This window comes from Oncorhynchus gorbuscha, linkage group LG05 (genome assembly GCF_021184085.1).
Source record: "Oncorhynchus gorbuscha isolate QuinsamMale2020 ecotype Even-year linkage group LG05, OgorEven_v1.0, whole genome shotgun sequence".
NCBI lineage: Eukaryota > Metazoa > Chordata > Actinopteri > Salmoniformes > Salmonidae > Oncorhynchus > Oncorhynchus gorbuscha.
The window spans coordinates 15030605-15049426 of record NC_060177.1 but is presented as its reverse complement, the minus strand read 5'-3'; the positions used below and the strand labels follow the sequence as shown (position 1 = coordinate 15049426).

Here is an 18822-nt window from a genome sequence, read left to right as displayed (position 1 = left end):
GCCCCTGGCTTTGTGGTGTTTTGATAAAGAACATGTCCGTGTACCATAACACCATCATTCCTTTTAGGCACCGTTAGACAGTGACTCAACCTCTGAACTGTTAATGTTGTGTGTGTAATATGTGTGGTTAAAAAAGAACAATGCAAGTCTGACACCGAGCCTGTTGGGTAATACGATTTCCAGCTCCCAACTCACGAGGGACCTGAGAAAGAGTTGACCCAATATATTTAAAAGCCTGCTGCTTCCTGGAAAAAGGAAGGGGACAAGTGGCAACAGTTGAGGGGGTAGAGAAAGAAAGATAAATATTTATTACAGAAATCGAGTTTGTCCCCCCAGTGCCATCAGACTGTGGAGGACCAGATTGATGGAGATCATTTATTATTGGATATAAACTGTTTTAAAGATGGGAGTCATTCCCCCCAGAGACCTAATCCTTCACAATCTCATCAGAGGATAACACAGAACAGTGGGGGAACTTGTTTTGTTTGTCATGCTCTTTTTCAGTTCTTTCCCTCACGACCTCATAATAATATCTATCTTCCTAAAGCACTTCACTGTTTGCCTTTCAAATCAAAGGCATTAGCCAGCCACACTGCTCAAGGCGGGGGTGTAAATATGCACATGTGCTATGAGTGACAGCTCTGTAATGGCTAAATTAATGATTTGTTGTGGAGCAAATAATAACAGAGCTGGGCGACATCTAAACACACAAACAAGCTCGTAGACTGACGGGACTGATACACTCAACAGCAGTGGGGTTCGGATCAGGATCTCTGTTTATTGGATAAATGTTTGTTGATATGAGACCTGACAGTGTTTGTTAATATAAGACCTCCATAATGAGGAATGAGATCTGACAGTGTTTGTTGATATGAGACCTCCATCATGAGGGATTGAATGAGATCTGACAGTGTTTGTTGATATGAGACCTCCATCATAAGGAATGAGATCTGACAGTGTTTGTTGATATGAGACCTCCATCATGAGGGATTGAATGAGATCTGACAGTGTTTGTTAATATGAGACCTCCATCATGAGGAATGAGATCTGACTGTGTATGTTGATATGAGACCTCCATCATGAGGGATTGAATGAGATCTGACTGTGTATGTTGACATGAGACCTCCATCATGAGGAATGAGATCTGACAGTGTTTGTTGATATGAGACCCCCATCATGAGGGTTTGAATGAGATCTGACAGTGTTTGTTGATATGAGACCTCCATCATGAGGGAATGAATGAGATCTGACAGTGTTTGTTGATATGAGACCTCCATCATGAGGGAATGAGATCTGACAGTGTTTGTTGATATGAGACCTCCATCATGAGGGAATGAATGAGATCTGACAGTGTTTGTTAATCTGAGACCTACATCATGAGGAATGAGATCTGACAGTGTTTGTTGATATGAGACCTCCATCATGAGGGATTGAATGAGATCTGACAGTGTTTGTTAATATGAGACCTACATCATGAGGAATGAGATCTGACAGTGGTTGTTGATATGAGAACTCTATCATGAGGGAATGAATGAGATCTGACTGTGTTTGTTGATATGAGAGCTCTATCATGAGGGAATGAATGAGATCTGACAGTGTTTGTTGATATGAGACCTCCATCATGAGGAATGAGATTTGACAGTGTTTGTTGATATGAGACCTCCATCATGAGGGATTGAATGAGATCTGACAGTGTTTGTTGACATGAGACCTCCATCATGAGGAATGAGATCTGACAGTGTTTGTTGATATGAGACCTCCATCATGAGGGATTGAATGAGATCTGACAGTGTTTGTTGATATGAGACCTCCATCATGAGGGATTGAATGAGATCTGACAGTGTTTGTTAATATGAGACCTACATCATGAGGAATGAGATCTGACAGTGTTTGTTGATATGATACCTCCATCATGAGGGATTGAATGAGATCTGACAGTGTTTGTTAATATGAGACCTACATCATGAGGAATGAGATCTGACAGTGTTTGTTAATATGAGACCTACATCATGAGGAATGAGATCTGACAGTGTTTGTTAATATGAGACCTACATCATGAGGGATTGAATGAGATCTGACAGTGTTTGTTAATATGAGACCTACATCATGAGGAATGAGATCTGACAGTGTTTGTTAATATGAGACCTACATCATGAGGAATGAGATCTGACAGTGTTTGTTGATATGATACCTCCATCATGAGGGATTGAATGAGATCTGACAGTGTTTGTTAATATGAGACCTACATCATGAGGAATGAGATCTGACAGTGTTTGTTGATATGAGACCTCCATCATGAGGAATTGAATGAGATCTGACAGTGTTTGTTAATATGAGACCTCCATCATGAGGAATGAGATCTGACAGTGTTTGTTGATATGAGACCTCCATCATGAGGGTTTGAATGAGATCTGACTGTGTATGTTGACATGAGACCCCCATCATGAGGGATTGAATGAGATCTGACAGTGTTTGTTAATATGAGACCTCCATCATGAGGGATGAGATCTGACAGTGTTTGTTAATATGAGACCTCTATCACGAGGAATGAGATCTGACAGTGTTTGTTGATATGAGACCCCCATCATGAGGGAATGAATGAGATCTGACTGTGTTTGTTAATATGAGACCTCCATCATGAGGAATGAGATCTGACAGTGTTTGTTGATATGAGACGTCCATCATGAGGGATTGAATGAGATCTGACAGTGTTTGTTGATATGAGACCTTCATCATGAGGGAATGAATGAGATCTGACAGTGTTTGTTAATATGAGACCTCCATCATAAGGAATGAGATCTGACAGTGTTTGTTGATATGAGACCTCCATCATGAGGGATTGAATGAGATCTGACAGTGTTTGTTAATATGAGACCTCCATCATGAGGAATGAGATCTGACTGTGTATGTTGATATGAGACCTCCATCATGAGGGATTGAATGAGATCTGACTGTGTATGTTGACATGAGACCTCCATCATGAGGAATGAGATCTGACAGTGTTTGTTGATATTAGACCCCCATCATGAGGGTTTGAATGAGATCTGACAGTGTTTGTTGATATGAGACCTCCATCATGAGGGAATGAATGAGATCTGACAGTGTTTGTTGATATGAGACCTCCATCATGAGGAATGAGATCTGACAGTGTTTGTTGATATGAGACCTCCATCATGAGGGAATGAATGAGATCTGACAGTGTTTGTTGATATGAGACCTTCATCATGAGGGAATGAATGAGATCTGACAGTGTTTGTTGATATGAGACCTCCATCATGAGGGAATGAATGAGATCTGACAGTGTTTGTTGTTATGAGACCTCCATCATGAGGGAATGAATGAGATCTGACAGTGTTTGTTGATATGAGAGTTCTATCATGAGGGAATGAATGAGATCTGACAGTGTTTGTTGATATGAGACCTCCATCATGAGGGATTGAATGAGATCTGACAGTGTTTGTTAATATGAGACCTCCATCATGAGGAATGAGATCTGACAGTGTTTGTTGATATGAGACCTCCATCATGAGGGTTTGAATGAGATCTGACTGTGTATGTTGACATGAGACCCCCATCATGAGGGATTGAATGAGATCTGACAGTGTTTGTTAATATGAGACCTCCATCATGAGGGATGAGATCTGACAGTGTTTGTTAATATGAGACCTCTATCACGAGGAATGAGATCTGACAGTGTTTGTTGATATGAGACCCCCATCATGAGGGAATGAATGAGATCTGACTGTGTTTGTTAATATGAGACCTCCATCATGAGGAATGAGATCTGACAGTGTTTGTTGATATGAGACGTCCATCATGAGGGATTGAATGAGATCTGACAGTGTTTGTTGATATATGAGACCTTCATCATGAGGGAATGAATGAGATCTGACAGTGTTTGTTAATATGAGACCTCCATCATAAGGAATGAGATCTGACAGTGTTTGTTGATATGAGACCTCCATCATGAGGGATTGAATGAGATCTGACAGTGTTTGTTAACATGAGACCTCCATCATGAGGAATGAGATCTGACTGTGTATGTTGATATGAGACCTCCATCATGAGGGATTGAATGAGATCTGACTGTGTATGTTGACATGAGACCTCCATCATGAGGAATGAGATCTGACAGTGTTTGTTGATATTAGACCCCCATCATGAGGGTTTGAATGAGATCTGACAGTGTTTGTTGATATGAGACCTCCATCATGAGGGAATGAATGAGATCTGACAGTGTTTGTTGATATGAGACCTCCATCATGAGGAATGAGATCTGACAGTGTTTGTTGATATGAGACCTCCATCATGAGGGAATGAATGAGATCTGACAGTGTTTGTTGATATGAGACCTTCATCATGAGGGAATGAATGAGATCTGACAGTGTTTGTTGATATGAGACCTCCATCATGAGGGAATGAATGAGATCTGACAGTGTTTGTTGTTATGAGACCTCCATCATGAGGGAATGAATGAGATCTGACAGTGTTTGTTGATATGAGAGCTCTATCATGAGGGAATGAATGAGATCTGACAGTGTTTGTTGATATGAGACCTCCATCATGAGGGATTGAATGAGATCTGACAGTGTTTGTTGACATGAGACCTCCATCATGAGGAATGAGATCTGACAGTGTTTGTTGATATGAGACCTCCATCATGAGGGATTGAATGAGATCTGACAGTGTTTGTTGACATGAGACCTCCATCATGAGGAATGAGATCTGACAGTGTTTGTTGATATGAGACCTCCATCATGAGGGATTGAATGAGATCTGACAGTGTTTGTTGATATGATACCTCCATCATGAGGGATTGAATGAGATCTGACAGTGTTTGTTAATATGAGACCTACATCATGAGGAATGAGATCTGACAGTGTTTGTTGATATGAGACCTCCATCATGAGGGATTGAATGAGATCTGACAGTGTTTGTTGATATGATACCTCCATCATGAGGGATTGAATGAGATCTGACAGTGTTTGTTAATATGAGACCTACATCATGAGGAATGAGATCTGACAGTGTTTGTTGATATGAGACCTCCATCATGAGGGAATGAATGAGATCTGACAGTGTTTGTTGATATGAGACCTCCATCATGAGGGATTGAATGAGATCTGACAGTGTTTGTTGACATGAGACCTACATCATGAGGAATGAGATCTGACAGTGTTTGTTGATATGAGACCTCCATCATGAGGAATGAGATCTGACAGTGTTTGTTAATATGAGACCTACATCATGAGGAATGAGATCTGACAGTGTTTGTTAATATGAGACCTACATCATGAGGAATGAGATCTGACAGTGTTTGTTAATATGAGACCTACATCATGAGGGATTGAATGAGATCTGACAGTGTTTGTTAATATGAGACCTACATCATGAGGAATGAGATCTGACAGTGTTTGTTAATATGAGACCTACATCATGAGGAATGAGATCTGACAGTGTTTGTTAATATGAGACCTACATCATGAGGGATTGAATGAGATCTGACAGTGTTTGTTAATATGAGACCTACATCATGAGGAATGAGATCTGACAGTGTTTGTTAATATGAGACCTACATCATGAGGAATGAGATCTGACAGTGTTTGTTGATATGATACCTCCATCATGAGGGATTGAATGAGATCTGACAGTGTTTGTTAATATGAGACCTACATCATGAGGAATGAGATCTGACAGTGTTTGTTGATATGAGACCTCCATCATGAGGGATTGAATGAGATCTGACAGTGTTTGTTAATATGAGACCTCCATCATGAGGAATGAGATCTGACAGTGTTTGTTGATATGAGACCTCCATCATGAGGGTTTGAATGAGATCTGACTGTGTATGTTGACATGAGACCCCCATCATGAGGGATTGAATGAGATCTGACAGTGTTTGTTAATATGAGACCTACATCATGAGGAATGAGATCTGACAGTGTTTGTTGATATGAGACCTCCATCATGAGGGATTGAAGGAGATCTGACAGTGTTTGTTGATATGAGACCTCCATCATGAGGAGTGAGATCTGACAGTGTTTGTTGATATGAGACTCCCATCATGAGGGAATGAATGAGATCTGACTGTGTTTGTTAATATGAGACCTCCATCATGAGGAATGAGATCTGACAGTGTTTGTTGATATGAGACGTCCATCATGAGGGATTGAATGAGATCTGACAGTGTTTGTTGATATGAGACCTCCATCATGAGGGATTGAATGAGATCTGACAGTGTTTGTTAATATGAGACCTCCATCATGAGGAATGAGATCTGACAGTGTTTGTTGATATGAGACCTCCATCATGAGGGTTTGAATGAGATCTGACTGTGTATGTTGACATGAGACCCCCATCATGAGGGATTGAATGAGATCTGACTGTGTTTGTTAATATGAGACCTCCATCATGAGGAATGAGATCTGACAGTGTTTGTTGATATGAGACCTCTATCATGAGGGAATGAATGAGATCTTACTGTGTTTGTTGATATGAGACCTCTATCATGAGGGAATGAATGAGATCTGACAGTGTTTGTTGATATGAGACCTCCATCATGAGGGATTGAATGAGATCTGACAGTGTTTGTTAATATGAGACCTACATCATGAGGAATGAGATCTGACAGTGTTTGTTGATATGAGACCTCCATCATGAGGGATTGAATGAGATCTGACAGTGTTTGTTAATATGAGACCTACATCATGAGGAATGAGATCTGACAGTGTTTGTTGATATGAGAGCTCCATCATGAGGGATTGAAGGAGATCTGACAGTGTTTGTTGATATGAGACCTCCATCATGAGGAATGAGATCTGACAGTGTTTGTTGATATGAGACCTCCATCATGAGGGATTGAATGAGATCTGACAGTGTTTGTTGATATGAGACCTCCATCATGAGGGATTGAATGAGATCTGACAGTGTTTGTTGATATGAGACCTCCATCATGAGGGATTGAAGGAGATCTGACAGTGTTTGTTGATATGAGACCTCCATCATGAGGAGTGAGATCTGACAGTGTTTGTTGATATGAGACCATCATGAGGGATTGAATGAGATCTGACAGTGTTTGTTGATATGAGACCTCCATCATGAGGGATTGAATGAGATCTGACAGTGTTTGTTGATATGAGACCTCCATCATGAGGGATTGAATGAGATCTGACAGTGTTTGTTGATATGAGACCTCCATCATGAGGAATGAGATCTGACAGTGTTTGTTGATATGAGACCTCTATCATGAGGAATGAGATCTGACAGTGTTTGTTGATATGAGACCTCCATCATGAGGAATGAGATCTGACAGTGTTTGTTGATATGAGACCTCCATCATGAGGGAATGAATGAGATCTGACAGTGTTTGTTGATATGAGACCTTCATCATGAGGGAATGAATGAGATCTGACAGTGTTTGTTGATATGAGACCTCCATCATGAGGGAATGAATGAGATCTGACAGTGTTTGTTGTTATGAGACCTCCATCATGAGGGAATGAATGAGATCTGACAGTGTTTGTTGATATGAGAGTTCTATCATGAGGGAATGAATGAGATCTGACAGTGTTTGTTGATATGAGACCTCCATCATGAGGGATTGAATGAGATCTGACAGTGTTTGTTAATATGAGACCTCCATCATGAGGAATGAGATCTGACAGTGTTTGTTGATATGAGACCTCCATCATGAGGGTTTGAATGAGATCTGACTGTGTATGTTGACATGAGACCCCCATCATGAGGGATTGAATGAGATCTGACAGTGTTTGTTAATATGAGACCTCCATCATGAGGGATGAGATCTGACAGTGTTTGTTAATATGAGACCTCTATCACGAGGAATGAGATCTGACAGTGTTTGTTGATATGAGACCCCCATCATGAGGGAATGAATGAGATCTGACTGTGTTTGTTAATATGAGACCTCCATCATGAGGAATGAGATCTGACAGTGTTTGTTGATATGAGACGTCCATCATGAGGGATTGAATGAGATCTGACAGTGTTTGTTGATATATGAGACCTTCATCATGAGGGAATGAATGAGATCTGACAGTGTTTGTTAATATGAGACCTCCATCATAAGGAATGAGATCTGACAGTGTTTGTTGATATGAGACCTCCATCATGAGGGATTGAATGAGATCTGACAGTGTTTGTTAACATGAGACCTCCATCATGAGGAATGAGATCTGACTGTGTATGTTGATATGAGACCTCCATCATGAGGGATTGAATGAGATCTGACTGTGTATGTTGACATGAGACCTCCATCATGAGGAATGAGATCTGACAGTGTTTGTTGATATTAGACCCCCATCATGAGGGTTTGAATGAGATCTGACAGTGTTTGTTGATATGAGACCTCCATCATGAGGGAATGAATGAGATCTGACAGTGTTTGTTGATATGAGACCTCCATCATGAGGAATGAGATCTGACAGTGTTTGTTGATATGAGACCTCCATCATGAGGGAATGAATGAGATCTGACAGTGTTTGTTGATATGAGACCTTCATCATGAGGGAATGAATGAGATCTGACAGTGTTTGTTGATATGAGACCTCCATCATGAGGGAATGAATGAGATCTGACAGTGTTTGTTGTTATGAGACCTCCATCATGAGGGAATGAATGAGATCTGACAGTGTTTGTTGATATGAGAGCTCTATCATGAGGGAATGAATGAGATCTGACAGTGTTTGTTGATATGAGACCTCCATCATGAGGGATTGAATGAGATCTGACAGTGTTTGTTGACATGAGACCTCCATCATGAGGAATGAGATCTGACAGTGTTTGTTGATATGAGACCTCCATCATGAGGGATTGAATGAGATCTGACAGTGTTTGTTGACATGAGACCTCCATCATGAGGAATGAGATCTGACAGTGTTTGTTGATATGAGACCTCCATCATGAGGGATTGAATGAGATCTGACAGTGTTTGTTGATATGATACCTCCATCATGAGGGATTGAATGAGATCTGACAGTGTTTGTTAATATGAGACCTACATCATGAGGAATGAGATCTGACAGTGTTTGTTGATATGAGACCTCCATCATGAGGGATTGAATGAGATCTGACAGTGTTTGTTGATATGATACCTCCATCATGAGGGATTGAATGAGATCTGACAGTGTTTGTTAATATGAGACCTACATCATGAGGAATGAGATCTGACAGTGTTTGTTGATATGAGACCTCCATCATGAGGGAATGAATGAGATCTGACAGTGTTTGTTGATATGAGACCTCCATCATGAGGGATTGAATGAGATCTGACAGTGTTTGTTGACATGAGACCTACATCATGAGGAATGAGATCTGACAGTGTTTGTTGATATGAGACCTCCATCATGAGGAATGAGATCTGACAGTGTTTGTTAATATGAGACCTACATCATGAGGAATGAGATCTGACAGTGTTTGTTAATATGAGACCTACATCATGAGGAATGAGATCTGACAGTGTTTGTTAATATGAGACCTACATCATGAGGGATTGAATGAGATCTGACAGTGTTTGTTAATATGAGACCTACATCATGAGGAATGAGATCTGACAGTGTTTGTTAATATGAGACCTACATCATGAGGAATGAGATCTGACAGTGTTTGTTAATATGAGACCTACATCATGAGGGATTGAATGAGATCTGACAGTGTTTGTTAATATGAGACCTACATCATGAGGAATGAGATCTGACAGTGTTTGTTAATATGAGACCTACATCATGAGGAATGAGATCTGACAGTGTTTGTTGATATGATACCTCCATCATGAGGGATTGAATGAGATCTGACAGTGTTTGTTAATATGAGACCTACATCATGAGGAATGAGATCTGACAGTGTTTGTTGATATGAGACCTCCATCATGAGGGATTGAATGAGATCTGACAGTGTTTGTTAATATGAGACCTCCATCATGAGGAATGAGATCTGACAGTGTTTGTTGATATGAGACCTCCATCATGAGGGTTTGAATGAGATCTGACTGTGTATGTTGACATGAGACCCCCATCATGAGGGATTGAATGAGATCTGACAGTGTTTGTTAATATGAGACCTACATCATGAGGAATGAGATCTGACAGTGTTTGTTGATATGAGACCTCCATCATGAGGGATTGAAGGAGATCTGACAGTGTTTGTTGATATGAGACCTCCATCATGAGGAGTGAGATCTGACAGTGTTTGTTGATATGAGACTCCCATCATGAGGGAATGAATGAGATCTGACTGTGTTTGTTAATATGAGACCTCCATCATGAGGAATGAGATCTGACAGTGTTTGTTGATATGAGACGTCCATCATGAGGGATTGAATGAGATCTGACAGTGTTTGTTGATATGAGACCTCCATCATGAGGGATTGAATGAGATCTGACAGTGTTTGTTAATATGAGACCTCCATCATGAGGAATGAGATCTGACAGTGTTTGTTGATATGAGACCTCCATCATGAGGGTTTGAATGAGATCTGACTGTGTATGTTGACATGAGACCCCCATCATGAGGGATTGAATGAGATCTGACTGTGTTTGTTAATATGAGACCTCCATCATGAGGAATGAGATCTGACAGTGTTTGTTGATATGAGACCTCTATCATGAGGGAATGAATGAGATCTTACTGTGTTTGTTGATATGAGACCTCTATCATGAGGGAATGAATGAGATCTGACAGTGTTTGTTGATATGAGACCTCCATCATGAGGGATTGAATGAGATCTGACAGTGTTTGTTAATATGAGACCTACATCATGAGGAATGAGATCTGACAGTGTTTGTTGATATGAGACCTCCATCATGAGGGATTGAATGAGATCTGACAGTGTTTGTTAATATGAGACCTACATCATGAGGAATGAGATCTGACAGTGTTTGTTGATATGAGAGCTCCATCATGAGGGATTGAAGGAGATCTGACAGTGTTTGTTGATATGAGACCTCCATCATGAGGAATGAGATCTGACAGTGTTTGTTGATATGAGACCTCCATCATGAGGGATTGAATGAGATCTGACAGTGTTTGTTGATATGAGACCTCCATCATGAGGGATTGAATGAGATCTGACAGTGTTTGTTGATATGAGACCTCCATCATGAGGGATTGAAGGAGATCTGACAGTGTTTGTTGATATGAGACAGTGTTTGTTGATATGAGACCTCCATCATGAGGGATTGAATGAGATCTGACAGTGTTTGTTGATATGAGACCTCCATCATGAGGAATGAGATCTGACAGTGTTTGTTGATATGAGACCTCTATCATGAGGAATGAGAGCTGACAGTGTTTGTTGATATGAGACCCCCATCATGAGGGAATGAATGAGATCTGACTGTGTTTGTTAATATGAGACCTCCATCATGAGGAATGAGATCTGACAATGTTTGTTGATATGAGACCTCTATCATGAGGAATGAGATCTGACAGTGTTTGTTGATATTAGACCTCCATCATGAGGGTTTGAATGAGATCTGACTGTGTATGTTAATATGAGACCTCCATATCATGAGGAATGAGATCTGACAGTGTTTGTTGATATTAGACCTCCATCATGAGGGTTTGAATGAGATCTGACTGTGTATGTTAATATGAGACCTCCATATCATGAGGAATGAGATCTGACAGTGTTTGTTGATATGAGACCCCCATATCATGAGGAATGAGATCTGACAGTGTTTGTTGATATGAGACCCCCATCATGAGGGATTGAATGAGATCTGACAGTGTTTGTTGATATGAGACCCCCATATCATGAGGAATGAGATCTGACAGTGTTTGTTGATATGAGACCCCCATATCATGAGGAATGAGATCTGACAGTGTTTGTTGATATGAGACCCCCATATCATGAGGAATGAGATCTGACAGTGTTTGTTGATATGAGACCCCCATCATGAGGGATTGAATGAGATCTGACAGTGTTTGTTAATATGAGACCTCCATCATGAGTAATGAGATCTGACAGTGTTTGTTGATATGAGACCCCCATCATGAGGGATTGAATGAGATCTGACAGTGTTTGTTGATATGAGACCTCTATCATGAGGGAATGAATGAGATCTGACAGTGTTTGTTGATATGAGACCTCCATCATGAGGAATGAGATCTGACAGTGTTTGTTGATATGAGACCTCCATCATGAGGAATGAGATCTGACAGTGTTTGTTGATATGAGACCTCCATCACGAGGGATTGAATGAGATCTGACAGTGTTTGTTGATATGAGACCTCCATCATGAGGAATGAGATCTGACAGTGTTTGTTGATATGAGACCTCCATCATGAGGGATTGAATGAGATCTGACAGTGTTTGTTGATATGAGACCTCCATCATGAGGGAATGAATGAGATCTGACAGTGTTTGTTGATATGAGACCTCCATCATGAGGGAATGAGATCTGACAGTGTTTGTTGATATGAGACCTCCATCATGAGGAATGAGATCTGACAGTGTTTGTTGATATGAGACCTCCATCATGAGGGATTGAATGAGATCTGACAGTGTTTGTTGATATGAGACCTCCATCATGAGGGAATGAGATCTGACAGTGTTTGTTGATATGAGACCTCCATCATGAGGAATGAGATCTGACAGTGTTTGTTGATATGAGACCTCCATCATGAGGAATGAGACCTGACAGTGTTTGTTGATATGCGACCTCCATCATGAGGGAATGAATGAGTTCTGACTGTGTTTGTTCAATGAAGTAGAATAGTGCTCACATTTCACTGATCCTGCTGCTGGACAGAGATTGGTAGATAGAGGACCTGGCAGTCTGTTTAGTTGGTGTGGAGCAGCAAATGTGTTTTTATGGTGCATCAATAAATGAATGCTAGAACATTGGTCGCCACGATTAGCTATTTGTATCTAGCCTCTCAATAACTGCATAACGCTGCAAGATAGACTTGTTCATTATAGTCATACTGAGTTGGTGATGCAATTTTTCACCATCTTGCTAGATCCTCCAAAGACGCACAGGGCTTGCTGCATTTATTCACGTAATAATGGAGTCAGATTGATAAATGTAGTTTATTATTCTTCAACGTAGTTTCCAGCTACATCATGGTGTGCCCTAATGAATACACCCCATGCCCTAACCTGTCCTGAACCACTGACACCTTGAAACAGGTCACTTTTCCGTGAACAGTGGTGCACTTGAGAGGCTGTACTATTGCACTGTTAACAATCTAATGGCCAACACTTAACATGTTTGTGAAAAATAAAAAGATCGTTAGCATAAATATGAGCATTTTTGATAAAAACTAAAAACACCCCAGAAACCGGATAAACCAGTTAATGTGAGGCGTTGCAACTTATGGCTAAAGCTGGAACTAGGCCATCACACACTTACCTAAGAATCCAGTGTATCACCAGTGGAGGTGAGCGACATACAGGAGCAATTAGGGTTATGTGCCTTGCTCAAAGGCAAATCGACAGATTTTTCAGGTAGACTGATGATAACCAGACTCTGGCATCTGTGTTCTTATATAATAGAATGCGTTGATGTTTGATAGGTTTAGCGATAGCATTGTTAGGTTAGCAAGAAATGTTTGAAACGAGCCATCTGCTTGAGTGGGGAGAAAGGGTCCGACTAGGTGATAACTCAGGCACATCATAACAAAGAGACTAAAGTTATTAAACAGACATTTCAATTATACTGTCGATCTTCATTCCACTAGTGGACAAGTGTGGTGTGGTTTCTCCTGTCCTAACAAAGGTTAAAACAGAATGAAGACATTTGGCATTTGTGTAGGCCTATATTCATAGTAAATTGTTGTGAACATCATTGCCTCTTAATATTTGGGATAGTTGACTGGTGTTGGTTGTGTGGTGACCGTGGTGTGTCCTCCTCTGTCCCCAGATGACCTGAACAGGACCCATCAGCACTGTGTTCTGGCTGGAGACTCAGCTCGCTTCAGCTCTACACACAGAGTGGCGGAGGTGAGAGGGGCCTGGGGTACACTGGGGGCTTGGAGACCCTGGACTGATTCTAATAATGATTGATTTATTTTATAGGATACCGTATATTCCATTACCTTTCTTTAAGAGATTCTACCTTCTAGAATTCCAAGAGGCCCTCATGCTCCCAGAATACATGCATTATTTCCCAACCTTTTTTGACTGTCTGTCCTCACAGTGTTCCACCGGGACCCTGGAATACATCCAGTCCCGCTGCCGGGAGGCCCTGTCTAACCTGAGCACAGACCCAGAAACAGGGACCCACTGCCTGCTGTCTCTGCTGCCAGCTACCCTGCAAGGCTACGAGGAGATACACAACGAGGTGGGTGTGTGTGACTGTGTGTGACTAACTTTTGGGGTTCTACGATAGGCCTAACTTTGTGTCCTACCTACACTCTTAGAAAAAAATGTGCTATCTAGAACCTAAAAGGGTTTTTCGGCTGTCCCCATAGGAGATTCCTTTGAAGAACCCTTTTTAGTTCCAGGTAGATACATTTTGGTTCCAGGTAGAACCATTTTGAGTTCTGTTTACACAGAGGGTTCTACATGGAACCCAAAAGAGTTCTACCTGGAACCAAAAAGGCCTATCCTATGGACACAGCCAAAGAACCCTTTTGGAACCCTCATTCAAGGAAAGGGTAGTTGTGTATAATCGTTCCCTTTCTACTTTCGGTCACATAACCAGGGTTAAGGTCCTTCCATAGGAAAATAAAGAGGTTGTCAACATTTAAGTTGACATCATTCATAGCTACCGTGGGTATTTATGTTATGGGAGAAATATTTCATAAGCCCAGGTTGCTCTTGTTTGTCTAAGGATCGAGATCATGGCCCCTTTCACACAGAACAATCAGTGAATCTGGCTCCGGGGCCCATAGACCCTATGGGGGCCGTTCACGCTTTACAGTGGCAGCTTGCTCAATACAGCCTTCTGCAGCCCAGCCTGCCCCTGACTGCCAGGGGCTAATGGTTAAAATAGCACTTCACCTCTCCCCCTCTGTATGTGTTATCCTCACTACTCCCAGGTAACCACAGCAGCCGGCCGAGTCAGGAACCACACGGGACGCCATGACAGATGAGCCTGGCGTGAGGTTGTTTAAAGGTTGTAGCCAGTATTAATTATTCAGACAATATGAGAGAGCGAGAGAGAAAGAGACAGACAGAGAGAGAGGTATAGAGAGGGGTATAGAAAGAGATAGAGGGAGAGGCCTAGCCAACACCTGATCTCCATCGCAGAGAGAGAGAGAGAACACCTGCTCACAGCGCAGCACCACAGGATTACCCAGTGTAGGCCTGGCTGGGGGGCGCACACCGTTTATTTAGGAAAACAGGAGGCTATTTATAAAAGGCTGGAGAGGAGGGGATGGAGCTCTCTCTCGGGGGCCTGGCCCTGCTCTACTCTACCTGGCGTCCCCAGGGCCACGATGATGGATTGGGCCATTTGTTCTGAGTTGCCCATGAGGGCAGAACACCCACTTAAATGATGTGTTGTTGGCAGAGTTATTTACTATGACGGCTAGTTTTGGCGGTTAGCGGGCGCATATTGCATGGGTCGTGTTTGACATGGACGACCGTAGAGCGAACAAGCAGAGGCTCGTCAGACAGGCTGACCTGACCAACACCTTATGGGCATTTCTTTAAAAAGTGATAAACAGGAGATCGACCAGCCGGCCGGCTGCCTGGCTGATGCTGAAGTACTGTGTCGTGTATGCCTAGAGGGGGTTTGACAGTTGTTTGGGTAGGGATAGTGGGGGGAAGGGGGGTGTTTAGGGTTGTGATGGTTATGAAGCTGAACATCGGGCCATCTGAGGAACGTGTGGTCAGGGAGAGGGGGAGAATGTTAGTAGCCAGAGGAGGGAGTGGAAGCAGGGGTTGATGGGTAGAGGACAGGTGAACAGCACCTGGTATAGCAGAGAGAGAGACCGGTTTCTAGTTGATTCTAGGCCCTCCTGGCCTCTCTACTCTAATCTTCCTGTCTGTGTGTTGGAACGGTGGCACGAACAGGGGGCTAGCATCACGTCACATCCCATCGCCACACGGCCCTGTCTGTGTGTTGGAACGGTGGCACGAACAGGGGGCTAGCATCACGTCACATCCCATCGCCACACGGCCCTGTCTGTGTGTTGGAACGGTGGCACGAACAGGGGGCTAGCATCACGTCACATCCCATCGCCACACGGCCCTGTCTGTGTGTTGGAACGGTGGCACGAACAGGGGGCTAGCATCACGTCATATCCCATCGCCACACGGCCCTGTCTGTGTGTTGGAACGGTGGCACGAACAGGGGCTAGCATCACGTCACATCCCATCGCCACACGGCCCTGTCTGTGTGTTGGAACGGTGGCACGAACAGGGGCTAGCATCACGTCACATCCCATCGCCACACGGCCCTGTCTGTGTGTTGGAACGGTGGCACGAACAGGGGCTAGCATCACGTCACATCCCATCGCCACACGGCCCTGTCTGTGTGTTGGAACGGTGGCACGAACAGGGGGCTAGCATCACGTCACATCCCATCGCCACACGGCCCTGTCTGTGTGTGTGTTTGGCTTTGAAATGCTAATCCCAGACACAAACGTCTTGTCTCATTTAAAGCCATCGTGTCACTTCCCAGGTATATGTGTGACAGTGTGCCCTCTGGGACCCCCTAATGAAGCCTGTCCCTGCTCAGTAAATATTGGAGGGTGTGACACACTAAGTAAGTCCCACATGTCTGGTTCTGCTAGAGACGGGGGAAGGTAAAGTGTAATCAGCCAGGTAGTTCCTCTGACCTTCCTCTGTCCTGTACAGTATGTTTTCCAGGCCTCTCTCCCTAGTGAGTAACGGTGTTTGTCAAGTAGCTAAAAGGCCGCACCACTCTTCCTTGTGGAGTCAGAGAGTTTGTGACTGACCTGTAGGTAACAGTCTTTTCTTATCCTATTTTCAGTTGAGAAAGAATGTAATTGAAATGTGTAATTTAAAGCATATTATTGTCTGTAGGCCTATAGGTGAGCAAGGACAGGTTGTGTGACTGTGTCTGTGAGTACAGTTTGTATCTCCTTGAGGTGTGTGTGTGTGTCCATGTCTGTAAGTGTGTATCCACGGTAGCCAAGGTGTGATGAGTGTGAAGTGTGGACCTCTGGAGACAGGCAACAGGGCTCAGTGCTCCTGGTTGATGTGATGTGGGGGCAGTTCCAGGAAAGTAAACAGAAAGAGGCAGGTTGATATCGATCCGTCTCTCATCAGCTCCTACCTCGGGGGCCGCACGGCATGGAACAGACGGAAATTGATTGGTCAAGTCTGCTGGGGGACCACCGAGAGGTGTGGAAAAACCCTGCTTCATTAAATACTGAAAGGGACTACTTGGCTTTGACTCCTGGGTCGCCATGGTGAGTGGGAGGCTGAGCGGAGTGCTAATGTGCAGTTAGCACGTCCGTCACCTGGAGAGATGACAGGAGACACCACAGGGGAGGGGCCCCTCTCAGTCTCCCTGCTCCCAGAACCCAAAGCGGACTAGGCAGAGGAGAAAATATAGCCTAACGATGGCGATGACTCTCTCCATCTCTCTCTTTCGATCTCTACCTGGGCAGGTGGCATTTAGTCAGTGTTCCCCTCTCAGTAACTCACAGCCGGGCGGCTCAGGCTCCAAATGCCAGGCGTCCCACAGATGCTGCAGTCGCCTGGCTTTGAGGCTGCCATCGCCATGCTCCGCGGGGGCTAGGAGTCCATGTCGGCTCAAAGCGGAGCCACAGGCTGTGTTCCCTCAGTAAAGGACAGACGGACAATCAGAGAGAGAAGGGGAGCGGTGGGTGGAGGTAGAGAAAGGACAGTCTATGTTTGTCCCCTCTCTCTTGCTTTGTTGTGTGTGTGAGCTGTACTGTTCAAGGAGGGGGAGTGGAGGGTTGAAGAGCCATAAAGCCTGACATTTGTTTGAAGGGTCTGTTGTATGGAGTGGTTGTGAAGGTGCTGAACCGTGCTATGGCCCATGTACCCCCCCGTACATGACCCAGCCCCTGCATGTCAAACCGCTGTGATCAGCCCCCTTTGGATCCAAAATGGCGGACAGTTTCTCTGTATCCTGTGCCACTGCATAGCCTAGAAGGCCAGCCACTGAACAAAGGGTGAAGTGGAAATGTCTTTTGTATTCTTGTCATCTTCTTCCTCTGTATTGTGCTTATGTGTTATAGAGCTAATGTAACCCTGTACCATACATACTAATGCCCCCTACAAGAACAATACACAGACTAGTAGTTGGAGATGAACAGTAGGTCTTGTAGTCACTTTCACATTTGATGTGCAACTCTTTGTACTCCTCACCTTGTGTTCTACAGTTGTCTATGTCAACTGAAATGGTGTATGTATTGTTGGGAGGATGATACTGGAACAGTGCTTTGTAGGATGTTTACGGGGAGGGCAACTCAGAGCGCCTTGCATTTGCATCACCGGCATTTGGGGCAATCTCTGACACACACACTTTCTCAGACAAACACACATACACACACACATCTATACACCTGGCTACGTGACGTGTCCTTGTGAGGATTAAATCAGCACTTCAAAAGAGCTGAAAACATAAACACTCCCAGTGGAGGACAGGTGAGCCGCTCTGCAGAGTAAACTGTCATTCCCCTGTGGAGCGAGGGAGGAGGGGAGGAGGAGGAGGAGGACTAGGGGAGGAGGAGGACTAGGGGAGGAGGGGGATGAGGAGGAGGGGGAGGAGGAGGAGGAGGGGAGGAGGAGGAGGGGGAGTAAGGGAGGAGGAGGGGAGGAGGAGGAGGAGGAGGGGAGTAAGAGTAGGGGAGGAGGAGGGGAGTAAGAGGAGGGGAGTAAGAGGAGAGGAGGAGGAGGTGAGTAAGAGGAGAGGA

General features: G+C 43.5%; 1 protein-coding gene across 2 annotated transcripts in view; it reads left to right on the top strand.

Annotated features, from left to right (window-relative positions):
- The window catches only part of LOC124035554 (alpha-ketoglutarate-dependent dioxygenase FTO-like), a 331688-nt gene that overhangs the window by 32973 nt on the left and 279893 nt on the right, over window positions 1-18822 (top strand). For both annotated transcript variants that reach the window (XM_046349024.1, XM_046349022.1), the window contains exons 5-6: window positions 13884-13963; window positions 14160-14303. In XM_046349024.1, the coding sequence (XP_046204980.1) occupies window positions 13884-13963; window positions 14160-14303 (224 nt within the window). The remainder of the gene's footprint in view (window positions 1-13883; window positions 13964-14159; window positions 14304-18822) is intronic.